At 40.9% G+C, this 21,364-nt stretch overlaps 1 protein-coding gene across 7 annotated transcripts in view; it reads right to left on the bottom strand.

Annotated features, from left to right (window-relative positions):
- The window catches only part of FAM169A (family with sequence similarity 169 member A), a 97,345-nt gene that overhangs the window by 55,938 nt on the left and 20,043 nt on the right, over positions 1–21,364 (bottom strand). The window contains exon 1 of one of the 7 annotated variants that reach the window (XM_058729598.1): positions 18,900–19,028. The exons of 1 other annotated variant lie outside the window; for it this stretch is intronic. Coding sequence is in view for 2 of the 6 variants with exons in the window: in XM_058729636.1 (XP_058585619.1) it covers positions 18,155–18,241 (87 nt within the window). In the remaining 4 variants the exon portion in view is untranslated. 5 more of the 7 variants (XM_058729632.1, XM_058729629.1, XM_058729636.1 and 2 more) reach the window with 5 other exon arrangements.

Raw genomic sequence — 21,364 nt, 5'->3', positions numbered from 1 at the left:
GGTGGCACGCCCACATAGAATGGCATATTACTCAGCCATCAAAAAGAATGAAATCTTGCCATTTGCAATGACATAGATGGAGCTAGAACATATTATGTCAACCAAAATCAGACAGAGAGAGACAAACACCATGATTTCACTCCTACATGGAATTTAAGCAACAAAACAGATGAACATATGGGAAGGGAGTAAAAAAAAAAAAAAAAAAAAAAAAAAAAAGGAAACAAACCACAAGAGATTCTTTAACAATAGAGAACAAACTGAGGGTGGATGGAGGGAGGTGGGTGGGAGATGGACTAGATGGATAATGGGTACGAAGGAGGGCACTTGTGATGAGCAGTAGGTGTTGTGTGTAAGTGAGGAACCACTGAATTCTACTCCTGAAACCGATATTGCACTGTATGTTAACTAACCAAAATTTAAATACAAATTTAAAAAAACAAAAAAGTTATCATAAAACTTTTTAGGGGCACCTGGCTGGCTCAGTCAGTAGAGCACACAACTCTTGATCTTGAAGTTGTAAGTTCAAGCCCCACACTGAGCAGTCTACTTCTAAAAACTAAAATAAAATAAATAACAAAAAGGGGTGTCACCTAGCTGGCGCAGTAGATGGAGCCTGTCACTCTTGATCTCAAGGTTGTAAGTTTGAGCTCCAACTTGGCTGTAGAGATTACTTAAAAATAAAATCTAGGGGCAACTGGGGGGCTCAGTCAATTAGGCATCTTTTTTTTAACGTTTATGTATTTGGGGGGTGGTGCAGAGAGAGGGACAGAAGATCCAAAGTGGGCTCTGCACTCACAGCAGAGAGCCTGACATAGGGCTCGAATTCACAAACCATGAATTCATGACCTGAGCTGAAGTCGGATGCTTAACTGAGCAACTCAAGTGCCCCAGCCATCTGACTCTTGATTTCGGCACAGGTAAAGATCAGGCCTGCTTAGGATTCTCTATCTCCTTCTCTGACTCTCCCCTGCTCATGCTCTGTTTCTCTTTCTCTCAAAATAAGTAACCAAACATGAAAAAAATAAAATCTAAAAAAAAAACAACAGAAAAAAGCACCGTACTATCAAAACATTAAACAATGTGATGACAAGCATATGAATAGACAAACCAATGTAATAAGATATGGGAATATATCCTAATACCTATGGAAACTGAGTATATGATTAAGGGGAGCTATTTCAATCAGAGGGGGGCAAAGTTTTTAATAAGGTAGTATTATTTCATTGGTCTTAGAGTACGTTTAAAACAGACAATTTTGCCCATCTTTGAACTTCTTATATCTGAAATCATACAGCAGGCTCTTTGTTGCATTAACTCTCTTCACTCAACATTACTTCTGTATGAAACATCAATATTGTTGGTTAGACCAGTTAATTTGTCCCTTTTATTACTATGTAGTGTTCCATCATACCAAATACAGTTTGTTTACCTATTCTACTACTGATGGACAGTTGAGCTACTATGAATATTTGGGTATGATTATTTTGGTAGGGATACATGCACTCATTAGTGTTAGGTCTGTATACCTACAGTGACCAATCTTACTAAAATTAAGATGAGCAGACATATGCATTCTCACGTGATATGACAAGAACACTGGACCCAAATCTAACCAAGCCATTAGACAAGCATGAAATGAAACCGTAAGTATGCAGCCATGCATATTTAGAACTCAGTTTCTTTAACAGAGAATGGAGTTTTAAAAAAAAAGAGTGGAAACTGATGTAAATTAAAAGAAATTTAAGAGCAGCACCTGGGTGGCTCACTTGGTTAAGTGTCCGACTCCTGATTTGGGTTCAGGTCATGATCTGCCCCTCATCAGGCTCCACAATGAGCGTGGAGCCTGCTTAAGTTTCTCTCTCTCCCTTTCCCTCTGCCTTTTTCCCCCACTCATAAAAAAAAATAAATACAACTCCATTATAAATAAATAAATAAATAAATAAATAAATAAATAAATAAATAAATAAATAAGAGAGAGAGAGAGATAAATGAAATAAAAAGAAAAGAAAACTTAAGAGACCTGTCAGATGCATTGTGGAGAGGATGCTTATTTGTGTACTCTTTAAAATCTCCATGATAGGGGCGCCTGGGTGGCGCAGTCGGTTAAGCGTCCGACTTCAGCCAGGTCACGATCTCACAGTCCGTGAGTTTGAGCCCCGCGTCAGGCTCTGGGCTGATGGCTCGGAGCCTGGAGCCTGTTTCCAATTCTGTGTCTCCCTCTCTCTCTGCCCCTCCACCGTTCATGCTCTGTCTCTCTCTGTCCCAAAAATAAAAAAATTAAAAAAAGTTGAAAAAAAAAAATCTCCATGATAAAAAGTTAAATAAAAACTTACAATCTACATCAAATACTGAGCTACCAGTTCTTCTGTTTTTATTTTTTTTTTAATGTTTTCCTTTTTGAGAGAAAGACAGAGTGTAAGCGGGGAGGATCAGAGAGTGAGGGAGACACAGAACCTGTAACAGGTTCCAGGCTCTGAGCTATCAGCACAGAGCCTGAAGCAGGGCTCGAAGCCCCGAGTGGTGAAGTCGATGCTTAACTGACTGAGCCACCCAGGCACCCCTGGAGCTACCAGTTTTTAAAGGAAGTATAAAGTTAGTACAGATAATTTTGTTTTAAAATTTTCCTATTTTATATTTACCCAAAATAAAAACTGAAGAGCAGAACTGCTCTATTTGTCAATAAATTCTTCAGTTTTGAAAAAGGAAAATTTAAAAGGGGAAAGGCAGAAGAAAATCAACTGAGAAAATAGAAGTTATTTTTCCCTGAAGTGACCTTCAGCTACGTTTTATCACAACAAAAGTATTAGTAGCCAAGAACTGAATATCTAATGGAAATATGAGATGAACACATAAAAGACAGGACACATACAGTAACAGTTATATATAATTAAATATATTTTTCTGAAGTTTGAAGATATGAGGATAATGAGAACTAATTTTTTTTTTTTTACCATAATCTGAAATCTTGATCCTAAGAACTTTAAAACTTGGTGCACATATGACTGAGAACCTAATTTTATTCAAATAATTTATTATTTTATTCAAATAATGCTGTATATTTATATATTTAATCAAACTGATTTTTAAAATCAAAACCTAGAAATAGAACACACCAATTCAGCCCATCTGTCAGTAAATGTAAAAGTCTAAATAAAGGGAAAAAGCAAGATACATTTGTCAAACTATTGACGAAAGCAATGCCACAAGATTTCCAGCCAATTTATAAAAAGGAAAAATAAACCTAAAGATTTTAAGAGAGCCCAACCAGGAGCCTATATATAACTAAGATGGTGGAGTCTGAAAAGGATCATAAAATAAAACAGCAATACTTAAGCAAGCTTATTTGTTAGTTTGTGACTATCTTTTTATCTCTGTCAAAGTCAGTATGTAAAAGTAAACTAAGGAAATACATCATTACATTCTATAGTCCGATCTAACTATTCTAATGAAGATTAAAATTTTAGGTCAAGCTAAAAACACAAAACAAATGGTCAATAGTAGATGAAAGACACATAATTAGGACACTAGTTAAGAGAATGTATAACTGTTTTTACTTATTTGTAAACAAGATTCCAGCTTTATATCCATGTAAAGCATTAAGAGATTTTTGTTTAAGTTTATTTATTTATTTTTGAGAGAGAGAGAGAGAGAGAGAGAGAGAGAGAGAGAGAGAGAGCAGGGCAGGGGCAGAGAAAGAGGGGCAGAAGATCCGAAGGTGGCTCCGAACCTACAGCAGAGCCCAAAGTGGGGCTCAAACTCACGAACTGTGAGATCATGACCTGAGCTGAAGGCAGACACTTAGCCAACTGGAACTACCAGGCACCCTAAGAGACATTTAATGGTCCATACCACTGACTAGACAATGCTCAAGAAAGATTACTATTATACCATTTCCCTTAAACCAAAAGACTCTGTTGAAAATTAGCTACCAGAACAAGCTATGTATGAATGAAACACATTTAAAAATTTCATTTGCTGGGGGCACCTGGCTGGCTCAGTAGGTGGAGCCTGTGACTCTGGATCTCAGGGTTTTGAGTTTGAGCCCCTTGTTGGGTGTAAGGGTACTTAAAAATAAAATCTTAAAAAAAATTTTTTTTAAGAATAAAAATAAAAATTTAACTTGCTAACAGTAATTAGAATCTGAAGAATCAAACAGGGGCATCTGGGTGGCTCAGGTGATTGAGCATCCAACTGTGGCTCAGGTCATGATCTCATGACTCGTGGGTTTAAGCCCCACATCGGGCTCACTGCTGACAGCTCGGAGCCTGGAGCCTGGAGCCTGCTTCGGATTCTGTGTCTCCCTCTCTCTCTGGCCCTCCCCTGCACACGCTCTGTCTCTATCTCTGTCTCTCTCTCTCAAAAATAAACATTAAAAAAAATTTTTTTAATAAAGAGTGAAACAGAAGTTAATGTTTGAAGCCTGCTACCAAAAACTTAATTTACAAGTTTAGATTTAGATTTAAAGTCGAGGCAAAGAATACGAAATGGACACAGAATGAAAAGTAGTCTTGACGGGACAGCAAGTTTATAGGTGATTTTCATCTGTTACTATGCTATGGTTTTTAAAAGATTTTAAATGCTAATGTCGTGTTTTAAATGCAGTTTTTTGGTTTCATTATTAAAAAGACAACAATTCTATCAAACAGGCAAAGGAGGTGATCTGAATAAAGAACCCAAGATTATAGCCCGGAATAAGACAATTTGAGGGCAATAACCAGTCTTAGAGAGGGCTTAGTTTCTCATCTAATACGGTTCAGGTAAAAGTCATGTGTCTGCCCACCCACTAGTCCACAGCTCACTGAGACTGAAACATGTGCCACTCTCTGTAAGCCATTGAACTTTCCTCTCGTGTTGCCCAACCTTCAATAATTTGCATACCACCACGAACATTTCCCCCAATGTGTTAAGTGCCTACATCACTATTCAATACATTTCTCAAGTGACTTCTTTTTTTCTTTAGTTTTCTTTTTTATTAGGTAAGCTCTACACCCAATGCGGGGGCTTGGACTCTTGACCCTGAGAGCAAAAGTCACATGCTCTACCAACTGAGCCAATTAGGCGCCCCCCAATTTGCTTCTTTAAAAATACACACACCTCTCATCCTATTTCCTCCCCTCTGCTTTTTTTTAATTTAGTATAACATGCATATAAAACGCAGCAATTTAACCATTTCTAGATTTACAATTCTGCAGCAGTAAGCACTGCAGTAAGCATACAACACTGTTGTATAAACATCACCACTGTTCATCTCCACAACTTTTTCATTATCCCAAAGAGAAACTATGTACCCATTAAACAATAATTTCCCATTTCTTCTTTCCCCAGCTGCTAATAACCACCATTCTGTTACCTGTCTCTATGAATTTGCCTATTCTAGGCAATGCAATAACTGTCTCTTAGCATTTGGCTTATTTCACTTAGCACAATGGTTTTTAAGGCTGCATGTTGCAGCATACATCAGAATCTCAAGCCACTTTTTTAAGAAATATTTTATTCACCCGTAACTATAAAACCACCAATGTGATACATCGGATTACACGTTTTCCTATTCAGCATTAAAATTTTTAACTACCATCATTTAAACACTCACCTCAAAACCACTTAAGAGCATCTCCTAAATCACCAGTACTACATCAGCGCATTTTAGAAAACACTGCACTATAGGTATAGGACTAAAGACAAGAACAACGTGACTAAATTAATTAAAGTGTAAAAACAAATTTATTACCCTTCATTCTTAAACCTTTGTAGACTACAGTCTTTCAACAGAAAAACATTGCTTCTGGGCTTATTATTATTATTAGCCAAAGATTATTCATACACACACACACACACACACACACACACAAACACAAACACAAAATGGAACAATCATGTGTTCCTGTAGTCCTACAAGTTAAATACTCTGAAATTTGCATAAAGAGCATTACTGGGGAGAGAAATTTTACTTACAAGTTGTGATTTCTGAATAGAGTTTAAAAACAACCATAGTTTCATAATTTTTAATATGAAAAGAATTAGAAAGTATTTCTCTAATTCCAATGTGCATATACATACATACACACACACATACACCTCTTCTAAAATGTTTTTGTGTTGCAAATCTCTCCTTAGATCCATTACTTTTATTACTGCTTGCTTTCAGTGTTCAATTTTTTTGGCTAAATAATCACCTGATAGTATTTAAATGAAGACAGAAACTATTATACATCAGTTGGTTAACAGCAACAGGTAATATTTACTGAGAAGGGACCATATACAAGACTTTAAAGAGAAAGCCACAGCCACATTGGATATATAGTGAGATATTTCTATCAGCTTCAATCTATACATGAAGAAACAGAACATCATACCACTAGTAGGGCTAGAAGAATAGGTACAATGAGACATGCCTCCCAATACAATTGTTTTTACTCAATATGCAAAATCATATTTGTCATGGTTATAAGAAAGCTCCTTTTGAAAAATACTGCAACAATTATCTTGTTATTAAGTATTCTATTCACCTATTACACCAGAAAGAGCAATTGGAATTGGAATTCTATGACCCTGGTTCCTGGGTCAGCTCTGCTACTAGCTAAGTCAGTGACCCTGGGCAAGTTACTTACCCTCTTCAGGCTTCTGTATTCTCATTAGTAATGTGATGCAACTGGACAGGATAATCCTAAGGACCTTTTCACCTCTAAATGTTTGTAATTATTTAGAAAAAATACTGGTTAAGACTTTAAATTACTAGCCTTATGGTGGTTCTGCTACAGTTTAGAGGCAAGAAAAAAGTGGTAAAGCTCTAGACAGAAATATAGGTTGCTATGATAAATCACTCACTTCTCCCTCTTTTTTGTTGTTAAGCTTCTGTTCTATGTTACATAACTGTAAAGCTGTCAGATCAAATTTTGTCAAGCACTTTATGCTCTGCCCATGAGATAAACCAAAAGGGCTAAATAGGTTCTACATGAATGAGAAAGCTTAGTGTTGCCTTAAGCAAACTAACTCATCAAAAAATTTACGCAGAATGGATAATGAAGTGTAAAAAGTGTCCAAATTAATTTATAAATTAAGCAAATGTTATGCTCATTAATCCTGGCTAACTTGTATAAAAACACAATACTAATACCTCTTACGTAAGAATTCTAAGATGCCCATCAGCTACTTCACATCCATCTTTTAATAATTCTACCCCTTTTCCCTAAATTATTACATAACTACTTAAACGAATGAATGTTCTAAGGAAGAAAATATGAAAAAGAAAAAACAAATTGCTACAATTGTGATGGTTTTCCCTATTTAAGGTTAATCACCAGATGTCAAATATACACTTTAAAAGGGGGAATGTATTTTCTAAATTCAGTTCCTAAATTCTTTCAAAATTCTTATAATTATTTTTACTTGGTGGCTTTAGGGCGAACGGAATATCAAAAAAATATGGACATTTTAGAGCTGAAAGAGTTCTTAGAAAAAAAAATAATTATCGCAACCAATCCAAGTCATGATCCTGTTTCCCCAACATTGAAAATAGGTTAGGTATCCAAGCAACATAATCTGTAATGCTCTCAACGTTTTACACAAAAAGCCTGTTCCTGAACCTTATTATGATTCTTCTCTTGATTCTTCCCTTTTTTCTAACATCCTTTTCTTCCCTAACTCACCTAGCCACTGTACATTAGCTCAACAATCTCTCTTTTTATTCTTCTCTCCATCCTGCCCTACACAAGGCTCTAAATCCTAAATCCTTCTCCAGTGTTAGAGCTAAGGTTGTGAACATGACAAAAATGAAACCAGTGAGCAAAGTGCTCCAGCTATCAAATCTCAGATAGGCTCAACATGGTGCACAAATCCATTTCTGTCCTCTGAGAAAGGAAAAAGATTTGATTACCTATGGGTGAGGACTGTCCGCAAGTTTATGGTTAACGGGGCACAAAGTTAAAAAGCATTCATACCTGTTGCTTGTTTTTATTTTAAGTAGGAAGCAAAATCATCTTCTGAAGTAATCATCACTGAGCCAACAGCGGACTGTGTGCCTATTCTATTCAAAACACTTCCCATGTATTCCCAGAAATAGTTGTTATCACAAACCGATGAAGTGAGGAATTTAATTACCTTCACTTGCCAGACGAGGAAACTAAGCTGAGTAGCCTGTTCAAGGGCACACCCTAGTTAAGTGGCAGAACTAGTATTTTAATCCAGGCAGTCTAGCTCTGAGGCCTGTTCTTTTTATCACAACGCTGTGTCTAAAAGTAGAGCCTTTTAGGAGTCCTACCGTAGTTAAAGATTGATTGCATATATCAGAAGAAATATTACTAGTTTTCTTTTTAAGAATTAGTTCTCTCTTCATATCTAGGAAGATTGTCCTAGATCTAAGAAATCATTTAAACATGAAAATGTAGGGGCGCCTGGGTGGCGCAGTCGGTTAAGCGTCCGACTTCAGCCAGGTCACGATCTCGCGGTCTGTGAGTTCGAGCCCCGCGTCAGGCTCTGGGCTGATGGCTCGGAGCCTGGAGCCTGTTTCCGATTCTGTGTCTCCCTCTCTCTGCCCCTCCCCCGTTCATGCTCTGTCTCTCTCTGTCCCAAAAATAAATAAAAAACGTTGAAAAAAAAAAAAAAATTAAACATGAAAATGTAATCTCTCTTGGATGCATCTAAGTGACAAGATTTGGTTTACGTGCCTGCATCCAAACTACAAGGGAGAAAGAACGTGACTGGAGGGGCGGGGTGGGGGGGGGGGGCATATTCTATCCTGGGGAGGCAAAACAGGACTCTTGGGCTGAAATAAGATTCATAAGCAAAAATAAGTCAGAACACAAAATACTAAATTTTACCACACCCAAGAATGGATACTCAATTCTTAACTATCAATACATTTTGAGCAAGATATAGAGAGAGCTGGGGCACCTGGGAGTCTCAGTCGGTTTAGCATCCCACTCTGGGTTTTGGCTCAGGTCTGATCTCACGTTAGTAGTTCGAGCCCATCGGGCTCTGTGCTGACAGTGCAGAAGCCTGCTTGAGATTCATTCTCATTCTCTCTCTCTCTCTCTCTCTCTCTCTCTCTCTCTCCCCCCTCCCCTGCTTGCTAGCTCCCTCTCTCTCTTAAAATAAATACTTAAAAAAAGTAAAACTACTTATACTGCTCAGATACATATGCAAAGAAATAGATATCACCTGTAACTGAAGCTTCCACTTGAATGACTACATGTTGTACCGCAAAAAGAATAGATTTGCCTCTAGAAGATGCCAGCAGCTACTCCAGTACCTCATAACCTGGATTCTGTTTCTATCTCACAGAAGCAGTTTACAAAACTCTGGGAAGGGCGCCTGGGTGGCTCAGTCGGTTGAGCGTCCGACTTCAGCTCAGATCATGATCTTACAGCTAGTGAGTTCGAGCCCCATGTCAGGCGCTGTGCTGACAGCTCAGAACCTGGAGCCTGCTTCAGATTCTGTGTCTCGCTCTCAAAAATAAATAAGTAAATATATAAATAAACAAGTAAAAATCTCAGGGGGAAAAAGCACAATAAGGATTTAAATAAATGCACCATAAAATTTTGCTTTCATTTCAACGTGAGACAAACTAAAATCCTTTGACCTAGCTTCTTTACCACGTAACAAATCTAATTTTATAACGTTTCATTAAAGTTAACAGGAGTTTGGCACAGTAAAACTCAAGGACACGAGCAATTGTTAAAAACAGGAGTCTCAACAAAATGCACAATGTTGTAGGTATCTTTGACATAAAGTATCACAGAGGCTTATCTCATTTAAAACCATAAAGAAGACTGATGTTTTCACTTCAAAGAAAATACACCTAGCCCAAAGAGAAAGCAACAGCCAAACCAAACCTGGTGTTTAATACTGGCAAACAATTTGTGAAATATGCTGCCAAGTCACAATCACCACCCCAGCCCCTCATACTTTCACTACACAACTAAGAAATGTAACCAACGGTTGCCACTATGGGCAGAGGAGCATACCAACTTGGAAAAACAGCAGATTCGGGATCACAGGCTACCCACACCTCTTTCCCTCCAGGCCTCTCCAACGCGGCACTTCCATCCGTGGCTCCATGCACCTGTTCTCCCACGCCTCCTGCAATCTCAGGTGGGTTTGCTTACCCAGATGAAGTAAATTCTTTTCTTGCCTCTCGTGGGCAGCACACCCAGGAGAAAAAGAGGTAAGTGATAGTAGGAGCCTTCCTGTCTGACTTCGATCCATGTTTACTAAATAAATGACTAAATGAAGGACTGAACAAAAGTTTGTGGAAACAAATCACACAGTGGTGCCAGGAGGAAGAAATGCTACAGCTGAGACATGTACGGCTCTGAGGCTAGGTGAAAAGCTATCCATGGACCTTCAACAGTGATAGAGGGGAAAACCCTCTAAAAAGACGGAACATACTACGTGGAAGCCAGAAAGCGTGTTGAAAATGGCACGTTGGATTTACCAAGAGAATTGAGGTATATTAGAAGTAGTGGTAGAAATACAAGGAAAATAAACTCCGTACAGAACATAAAAGGCTAAGAATACCAGACTAAAGAGTCTGAACTGTATTTCGGATGCAGGAGGCAATTTAAGGCTCTTGAGCAGGAAAAAGACATTTAAGTCAGACAGTTGTTCCCACGGCTTTAGGTAGGATAGATTAATAAATAGAACTAAAGGAGACAAGTAGAGAAACTCCGGTAAGTACCTCACGCATACTTCTTTTAGTATACTTACCACAGGTTAATGTGATTTTTCTTCATCTGTACTACCAACCTCAGAACCCCAGGGAAGCAAAATCCACTTTTTCGACACATGAAAAGTGGGATGGGTAAAATTATCTACTGCCTCTTCTGACCAATAACTTGTGTCTATACCTGATTACTTGGAGAAAAAAGACAGGAAAAATGTCTTAATTTACAAAAGGGTAGTATCATCAAAAATTCATTTATAATTATTTTTTAAAACTGAAATGTGTTTCCCGATGATGACAGAACTACCATTTATTGTTTGTTTGCCTTTCACTAGGCGTGAGCTTAACACTCTACACATCTCACTCATTCCTCCAAAAGACCCTCTAAGGCAGATATTCTTAAGTCTCCCAATTAGGAGCCTCAGGTGTGGGGAAGTTAAGTAAGTTGCCCAAAATCATACAGCTACTAAGTGGCAGTCAGGCTCTAAACCTACGCAATCGGTCTCCAAGGGATTTAACCTGGGGGCCAGGTTCCCAGGTCGAGACAGAAGGCCAGTATGACCCAGGATGTATCTGATCGCACAAATATCACAGAGTACATCAAACATATTGTTTAGTCACTCTGTAGGAGGAAGATTTTTTAAATCTTGCAATATTCTCTCTTCAGATGTTAGATGCACTGTCTCCAGCATTTTTAAATGGTTACTACACAATACGAAGCCAACCGTTGTGTTTTTTTTGTTTGTTTAATAAACACATATAAAGAGAGTCTCTGCTTTATTCATAATCAGGAAAACGCAAATTGGGACCACAATTAAATACCATTTTGTACCATTTTAGATTCTCTGTCTCCCTTTCTCTCTGCCCCTTCCCTGCTCATGCTCTCTCTCTCTCTTTGAACAGTAAACACTAAAAAAGTGGTACCATTTTGTACCCACTAAATGAGCAAAAATTAAGAAATCTATTCATATTTTTTAAAGATATCTATTCAGATTAAGTGTTGGGACAGGTAGTGAATCAACAGGACCACTTAAGATACACTGGTAAGAGTGTAAACGGGTTCAAATACTTGAGAAATAATATGGTATCATGTATTATGTTGCACAAGTATACAACCAGCCTAGAGACAGCAAAGTGTTCCAGGAAGCATGCATGAAAATGTTCTGAGCAACTCTCTTTGCAACAGTATAAGAGAATAATCTGAGAAAAATCTTGAGAATAATCTGTTAGGACAGTGGATAAGTCATGTAGTCAGTGCAGCCACATCTCACAATGGGCACAGAGTTAATGGTGAGTAAAAAAAATTCAGGCCTCAGAGAATATAAATCCTATGAAATATCTTTTAGAAATTCAAAAATAAGAAAGCCAACTGTTTGAAAAGTTAAAAACTAAATGGGAAACACAAAAACTGACAAAGTAAAATGCCTACTAAATAATTACTATACAATAGAGCTAAAGAAAATATGAAATTCACTAAGTGGCATTGTAGTTCTTAAATTATTCGTTGCTGAAGGCCAGAGACAAGTAAGACCTTGAAATTTACATGACAGTAGACTCAAAATGAACCATGAGCAAGTTTTTCTTAAGTTAAAGCCAAAAAACCTTAGAATGGTGCTTCTTTATTAAGGTTATGACGATCCAGATCCACAGACGGAAAAGTATCCCTGCACTTTTCATGGGTCAGACAGCATCCACTGTTTTTGATTCCACTCGGATGATCACATTTTAAGAAAAATCACACTGAAAAACTGGAATGCCTGCAATGGAAAACCACCAGGATGGCAAAGGATCTAGACACCATGGTACAATGGATGAGGAACAGGAATGAGGAGAAATTAGTGAAGGGAAGTCTTGGGGAAGGGAGGCCAAGAATGCTGCCCTTCAAATATATGAAGAGTCAATACCCAGATGAAAAGAGAAGAGTTATTTGCCTGTATCTAAAGGGTAAAAAGAATGGGCCATGCTAACAATAAACGCTAGCCACAAATGAATTATACCACATGAAAACACAGCCAACTAGCTAATCAAAGACTGTTAGTTATAGCTGGCACGTTCCAACACAGGACAGGGGAAACTTTTCTCGGCCCTTCTGCAGGTACAGGTACAAGAACATCCCTGTCTCCATCCAAGCCAGTGTCAAAGTTCTGGAAAGGAGGGCCAAGAGCCCACAGACTTCAGCTGAGTGGTCATTTGTACATCAAACTGTAAAACCATATGAATCATTTTATAAAACTATGCTTTTTTTGGCCATTCTGAGAAGATACTCAGATATAAAAAGTTTGTATTCTCCAAACAAAATTTATTCAGAATCACATCAATTTCTTTTTTATGGTTTACAAAATATTATCGATAAATCTCAGTCTTAAAATTAATTTCAAGTACTTTTATTTTTTTAAATATTTTTTTAATGTTTACTTTTTTTTTTTTTTTTTAATTTATTTTTGGGACAGAGAGAGACATAGCATGAACGGGGGAGGGGCAGAGAGAGAGGGAGACACAGAATCGGAAACAGGCTCCAGGCTCTGAGCCATCAGCCCAGAGCCTGACGCGGGGCTCGAACTCACGGACTGCGAGATCGTGACCTGGCTGAAGTCGGACGCTTAACCGACTGCGCCACCCAGGCGCCCCTAATGTTTACTTTTCAGAGAGAGAGAGAGAGAGAGAGAGCGAGCGAGCATGAGCAGGGAAGGGGCAGAGAGAAAGGGAGAGAGAGAATCTAAAGCAGGATCCAGACTCCAAGCTGTCAGCACAGAGTCCAATGCAGGGCTCGAACTCAGGAACTGCAAAATCATGACCTGAGCCAAAGTCAGACACTTTACCTACAGAGCCACCCAGGCACCCCTCAAGTAGTTTTAGATATGCATTATATTCTAAGGCCAAATGTCAAGACTTCAAACATGTGCTTGCTTTTTGGTAAATTTAGCTATATTTTCCATCATGAGCATAAATAATTAATAGAAAACAGGGCCACATTTAAAATTAGAAGACAGGTTCTGGGATGCCTGGATGGCTCAATCTGAAGAGCATTCAACTCTTCATCTCAGAATCATGAGTCTGAGCCCCAGGTTGGGTGTAGAGATAACTGAAAAAAATATATACTTGAAAAAAAAAAAGATACGTTCTTCATCTGGAATCCACAAAAACTACAAAAGGTTTAAAAGGCTTATACTTTATCCCACGCAGTACAAAATCTCCGACTAACAAGTGGTAGATCACAATTTTGAAAATGACAATTGTTGCCTTGAAACATACCTTAACAAAGTGTTGTATTGAACACAGGGTAAAAAAAGATAATAAAAGAGAGGAAGATGAGAAACACTGAAATTGGTACTAAAAATTATCCTAATTTCATTGATAATATTAATAGCTCACCTTTAGATACATTATCACATTTAATTCTACCAACAACATTTTAAGACAGGCTCTCTTATAACTACCTTTTAGAAGAGGAAACTGAGGTCCATGTATCTTAAAAGGCAGCTAGAAACAGCAAATCCAGGTTTCAAACCTACGTCTATTTGGCTTGAATTGCGGATTATTATACTGCCTCTGGATAATAACTACTGGTAAGTGAAGAATCAGAGTTAGGTCCTCAGGTATTATCAAACTTGAAAGCACTAGTATGTACTGGTATATGTGTAAAATATTTTAAACTATAAAATTAATAATACGGGGGGGTTCCTATTTTTTCAATTAAACTTTTTTTTAATTTTTTATTTTTACATTTATGTATTTTTGAGAGACAGAGTGAGACAAAGCATGAGCGGAGGAGGGGCAGAGAGAGAAGCAGACACAGAATCCGAAGCAGGCTGCAGGCTCTGAGCAAGCATTCAGCACGAGCCCGACGCAGGGCCCAAACCCATGAAACATGAGATCATGACCCGAGCTGAAGTCGGACACTTAATCGACGGAGCCACCCAGGCACCCCTATTAAACAGTTTTTTTTTAAGTTTATTTATTTGTTTATTTGAGGGTGAGAAAGAGAGTGTGAGCAGGGGAGGGGCAGAGAGAGAGAGGGAAAGAATCCCAGGCAGGCTCCTTGCTGTGGGCCCAGACCCAACACCAGGTTCAATTCCCACCAACCATGAGATCATGACCTGAGCTGAAATCAAAAGTCGTACGTGCAACCAACTGAGCCACCCAGCCCACCCTGATATTACTCCTCTTAAGGCCTCCAATAACCTCTCAACTCCCAAATTCAGTGAATTAGTTTCATTCTCACCTGACCTTGATTCAGACCAAACCCAACTGACCATTCTACTGCTTATAAGTCCACTCCCCACCATCCCTGTCCCTGGACAACACTCCAGACAATTCCATTCCTTAGTATTCTTCCCTCCTCAGTTTCTTTCGGCAACTGAACCCTCTCCACTGTACAACCCATAAATGCAGGGGGTTTCCCCTCACACATACATGCAATCTGGCACTTCTTTTATTATTTTTTGGCACTTCTTTTTTAAAAATATAATTTACTGGGGACGCCTGGGTGGCTCAGTCAGTTCAGCATCCAACTTCAGCTCAGGTCACGATCTTGCGTTCGTGGGTTCAAGCCCTGCGTCGGGCTCTGTGCTGACAGCTCAGAACCTGGAGCCCGCTTTGGATTCTGTGTCTCCCTCTCTCTATGCCCCTCCCCTGCTCATGCTCTGTCTCTCTCTCTCTCGAAAATAAATAAGCATTAAAAAAAAATTTAAGGGGCGCCTGGGTGGCGCAGTCGGTTAAGCGTCCGACTTCAGCCAGGTCACGATCTCGCGGTCCGTGAGTTCGAGCCCCGCGTCAGGCTCTGGGCTGATGGCTCGGAGCCTGGAGCCTGTTTCCGATTCTGTGTCTCCCTCTTTCTCTGCCCCTCCCCCGTTCATGCTCTGTCTCTCTCTGTCCCAAAAATAAAATAAAAAACGTTGAAAAAAAAATTTAAAAAAAAAAAAAAAAAAAAAAATTTAAGATAAAAATAATAAAAAATAAAGATTAAAAATGTAATTTATTAAACTGACTTGTTCCCGATTCATAGTTGCAAAACTCTGTGTGCAGTTAAGATTTTAAGGAAATCTTTAACATTTTAATACACAATACTTCACTATAAACTCCATGAAGGTGAGGTCTACTTGTTTTTGTGTCCTTTTTTTTTTTTAATTTTTTTCATGTTTATTTGAGTGAGAGGCAAAGCACGAATGGGGAGGGGCAGAAAGAGAAGGAGACACAGAATATGAAGCAGGCTCCAGGCTCTGAGTTGTCAGCACAGAGCCTGACGCTGGGCTCAAACACTTAACCAACCCAGCCACCCAGGCACCCCTTGTGCCCCTTAAGGTACAACAGACACTCTGTGTTTCTTGTTGAATAAATGAAAACACCCTTTGGTGTAGCCTAAAATTAACACCTCACTGGAGCAGGTAGTAGCTAAAAATGATACATATTTTTAAAAACATGTGATGAGTCACAAACTTTCTGGACAAAGAATAGGTGGGACTAAATGAGTAGTTCCCTCCTACAAAGCAGATAAGATCTCATACCAGCCCTGAAACCGAATGAGTCTAATTATTTAGGTTATCTTTAGTAAATTATCAGCTTTTTCCTGATTATTTTTAAACCATGACACCTTTTTCTTAATAAATTCAACCTCCAGTAATTTTGTTGTTGTTGTTGTTATTGTAAAGAATTGTGAAATGCCCTACTACCAGTGAAGCATGCCAAATTTAGAACTTTAATTTCAGGGTTAAATATACAACGGATCAGAAGCCTAATGATGTGTGAAGAGAAAATCATCTCAAACACAATAACCATGCAATTCCTTTTTCATTTCAGATTCACAACATCTTAGAAATGGGAAGAAACATGATGGTTTTGTTTCACTTCCTAGTCAACTTCCAATCCTTTCTACAGAACCCTTGACACATTTTTGCCTGAATACTCTGCCTGAATACTCAATCCTCTTAAATTCTAATTACCTTTAAAAAGAAAATCTCTGCATTTTTAGGCACATTACTGAACATAACACATGTAAGGGTTTGAAAGGGTTAGATAAAAGCTAATGGAGAAAAATATTGAAAGGCCTTTTTCCTTTTCAATTTCTCAAATATTGGTAACATGATGCCCAAAATCTCCAACTACGTTAATTCAAACTGGAGTTAATAAGGCCAGTAGCACCAAATCAGTGAACCTCTGTAACCTGTGCATTTACAAAACTTAAAGGTGCAGGAACTGTGTCTGGCTCAGAGCTGAACGTGCTGGGAGGAACAATCTCGTTCCCCACGGACCTAAGACACATCCAATCAGGGCACCTGGAACCCCTAGAAAACAATCGGTGCTTCCTTAATTTTCCTAAAAAAACAAGACTCATCTCTCCATGTCCGAGGTCCCTGTCACCTCCATAACTCTCCTCCTGGAACACGTCATTTAGGAGAGGCATGACATTTCTGCTAGGAAAGGCCCATGATATGGACTCACTTGTTTATAAAGAATTAATGGAAGTCTTCAACTATTCAAAAAAAGTTGAGAGTAATTTCATAAGGAGGGTGGCAATGACATTTTACTCTCAAGAGCATCTAATTATAAAACACTTTGTTTTCTCCAATTCAAGAGTTAAGTCCTTTGACATATACTATACCTTTATTAGGAAATGATACCGTTTGTAATGAATCTAATACTGTTTTGGACGAATCTCAGGTGAGACTAATTTGAAACTTTTCAGAACCTTAAATCCACAGGTAAGGCACCTCTGGTTACTATAACCACTCGAGCAGCAGGCTAGTATCACCAGTCATAACCTATTTCTAAATTCCCTAAGCCAATCCTCATCATAAATTCAAAAAGAGGAGGCTACTATGACACCTACAAGCTTTCCTTCAAAGACTCTTCATCTTTGTACTGTAAGTCTTACCACACATAGATGTTTCCCAGGTTCCTCTCACTATTTCATTCCCTGTCCAAAGCCCCACCACCCTCAACAGGAAAACTCAGTCCGGTCCGCAGACCAGAAAAATCTTTTCTCCTGTAGGAGAAAAACAAGCTATAGTTTGCAAAGATATCCGGTACACCTTACATGCTATCAATCTGCCAATGCAAGCATATAATAATAATACATGGTACAGATCTATTTTGGTGATTTCCCTCGGAGGCCCAAACGTGTGTATTATGCAACAGCCACCATGCCAGGTTTTAATCCCCGTCTGTGATGCACTGATAAAATACAAACGGCACAAGTATAATCCACTAGGTACTCAAGCACATTTGCCAGAAGATAAATCAAAACAAAAATTACCAAATTCTGAGGAACCTTGAAAATCACAAAGTGCCTAACAGTTCTGAAAACAATTACAACTTTTCCTTCCCGTAGTCTCTGAGTAACCTGCTCGCTCAGCCCCAACCCCCTCAAAAATCCTCACACTTGAGCATTTTAATTGATGTTTCCAAAGGATCTCTCCAAGGGGGGAGGGGGCCTGCATCAGGTGGTTATTTTAGAATCTACTCTAATAATCTAAAATAACCTAAGATACCCACACCAGTTTCCAGAATCGAGTCAGAGGTTTCATCATTTCTTCCAAAGGACAATAATAGGAGTAAATGCAATCCAGATCCCCGAGGCATAAACAACCCAGGGCTCGATGCTTCACCCACCGATCTCCTGGGGCACAGGCCTCGAAAAACTGCACAATGGGCGGCTAAGAATTAGAACAAGATTGCGATGCCCTTCATTCTAGAAGAGAATCTATACAGTTATCTATTCCAGAGGTTAAATGCAAGGGAGGTGGGCAGAGCATCTCCGGAGGCCACCTGCGTGGCTGAACCCGAGCCTAAACGCCTCGGCGCGCCGCCTCACCAGGTCCGCTTTCCACCGAGCCAGGGCAACGGGCGAGCGCGGCCAGGCTCCAGGTGGGGCGCAGTGGGAGGGGAGGGGGCTCGGCACGCAGCAGCCGGGGAGCCCAAGCCGATCCCAGGCCAGCCAAGGAAGAAGGCGGCATTCCCTCACACAAAATGGTGGCGCTGACGCGGAGGCCCGCGCACCTGGGGACGCGCCACACGCCCCTCGGGGGACGCGGCCGGCCGCCGGCAGCTGGACGCGCGCCCGGGGCCCGGGAGGCCGGCGTGGGCCTGCGCCGCGGCCGAGTCCACAAGGCGGCCCGCAGCCGGCGGCCCGCGTCGCCGCCCGCGGGGGCGCGGGGCCGGAGTCGGCGGGGCGCGGGGTCGGGCGCGGCAGCCTCGGCCTCAGCCCGCGGCCCCCGCCCGGGACGGACAGCACACTCACCTCGGACGCGCCTCCGGAGCCACCGGAGCCCGGGAAAGGAGGCGGAGCCGCGGGAATGAATGGAGCCGGCGGCTCGCTGGCGACCCCCGGCCGGTCCCGGGCCGCGTCGCTCGCGGCTGCCAGGGCGGGTACGGCCGCCTCCCCCTCGCCCCGGACGCCCGGCTCCTAGTCGGCGGGTCGGCCGCAGCCCACCGTGCCCTCCGCCGGCGTGACGCACTGGCGCCGCAGCGCCTCCAGCCTTTGCTGCCGTGCAGCGCCCGCGCCCACCGCGAATCCCCCCGCCCGCGCCGCGCGGCCCCTCCTCGGCGCCGGGGACGCCGCCCTGCCTCCCTCCGGACCCGGCCTTCAGACGGCCTCCGGGCAGGTGCCGGCCGGGCCAGCCGGGGGGCGCCGCGCGGCCCCCGCCTCGCCCCTGGCGCCCGCTCGGCCCGCCTGGGCCGCCGTCACAAGGCAGGGCGCGACGCCCCAGCTCAGGGCTGTGGCCCGGTATTAAAGAGTGACCTTGGCTTAGATATAAAAATAGGTGCGGGTAAGCTGTGGGGACTACGACGCTGAATTTGCGTATTCCTTTAATGTCAACATTCGCAGAATCCCGTTTGCACACGCCAGCGGAGATCTCCTCCAGTCTGGCAATGGCGCGGGCCCTCCCAGAATGTATACTGGGTGAACCAAGACATCCCGGCCTCTGGACTCGGATGCAGGGAGCGCGGGCGAGGACCGTGGGCCTGCGCCCCGCCACCTACTTCCTAAACCCACTGCTACCTAGGAGGATGCAAGGGAAAAGGAACTCTCCATGCACAGTCTGGACGAGTCCAAGAGCCATGACTTCCATCTTAAGATAATAAGGAATCACTAAATTTCCTGCGTTGACCTTTTCTCTTTCAGAATGTAGGACAAGCAAACTAGCCCAGACCCAGAAGGATGACGGCCCCATCCTCCTTTCTTCCTCTTCCCGCTCCTAACTCACTTCAGGGCCCTTTTGCTAATTACACTCCCACGAAAGAAAGATATGCTCTCAAGTATTTAAAGCGTGGTAGATTTCTTAAAAGTAATGCATTCCATAGTTTAAATATGTTTAAGAAATGTATTGAGGATCAGTATTCTATGTAATTTTAAGACCTCTTTTTATACACAAACTCTGGAAAATAAACATCCAAGATCTGTGGCATTGTTTTCAGCTCATCCAGTGAATTTCAAATTGTTTCTTTCACTCCTCAAAAATACTTAGCAATCACAATACCAGTCTTTCACAAATTTAATAGTGATCAACAAGGTCAATAAATACTTCAGAGAAGACTTGTTGATAGAGACATACTGGATTCAGATTTTTTTTTAATTGGATAGGCTTTTCTGCCTCGAGTTGCTCTTAAAAAATAAGGTCACATCTACTATGTTTAATTCGTAACATTTAGCAGAAATCTTAAATGTTACATGCCAAAGATTTACCATTTTTAGTGGACCTTAACAAACTAGACCTAATTGAGCAGGAATTTTGAATAGTTCGGTTTTTATGCATGGCAAATGTTAAATGAATGAAGTTATAAAACCTTTGAATTTCTATTTTTAGAGCTGTACGGAAGTAGGAGTCTCCAGGGTAATCCCAAACAATTGCCACTTTGGGAAGATATTCTTCTTTTTGCTACCAGAGGCTACAGTTGTTGAAGCTGTAAGCCCCAGTACAAAGCTAGACAGAACAACTTGTTCCGAATGTTTGAAATCATGGGCGTGATTGAGTTTTAGCTATAAGTTTTGTGGGTGAGTACTTGTGCTTGAGAGGCTTGTCTCCCAAATGTCTGGCCACTCTGGTGGGCATCAGAACCATACCCACCCAGCCCTATAAAAGAGTCCAGTGACCTCATCCAGGCAGCTAAACCCAGCTGTCTTCCTATGGCAAGGATCCTACCTTCAGAGAACCACTGAAGAAGTTCTGTCTCCTACTTATGTGAGGAGTGTTCTGTGAGGACACTCTGACTTCATTCTCTTTTCTCTCCTTGCAACATTATGTGGCCTTGGGTGTTTAAGAAAAAAAAATCATTTACTTACTTCTTTGGCCACGATTCATTAAATCTTGCTTGTCTGTTACCCCATAGTCTTGGGGATCCATGAGCAATTAGTGGGCAAAGAACTAAAAAGTGAGCCTTTATCAGATTAATACATGCTGTGAATGACTACCAAAACATTTTGAAATATATTTGAGGCTTTGGTCTAAAAAGTTTTGTAAAGGGGCCCCTGGGTGGCTCAGTCAGTTGAACGTCTGTCTGACTTGGGCTCAGGTCATGATCTCATGGTTCCTGGGTGCGAGCCCCACATTGGGCTCTGTGCTGTCAGCACAGAGCCTGCTTTGGATCCTCTGTTCCCCTCTCTCTGTCCATCCCCCACTTGCGGTCTCCCCAAAGTAAGTAAATATTTAGAAATAAGAAATACATACATACATACATACATACATACATAAATAGTTTTGTAGA

This window comes from Neofelis nebulosa, chromosome 1 (assembly GCF_028018385.1).
Source record: "Neofelis nebulosa isolate mNeoNeb1 chromosome 1, mNeoNeb1.pri, whole genome shotgun sequence".
Taxonomy (NCBI): domain Eukaryota; kingdom Metazoa; phylum Chordata; class Mammalia; order Carnivora; family Felidae; genus Neofelis; species Neofelis nebulosa.
Note: the sequence above shows the minus strand (reverse complement) of the source record. Positions and strands in the feature narration are given on the sequence as shown.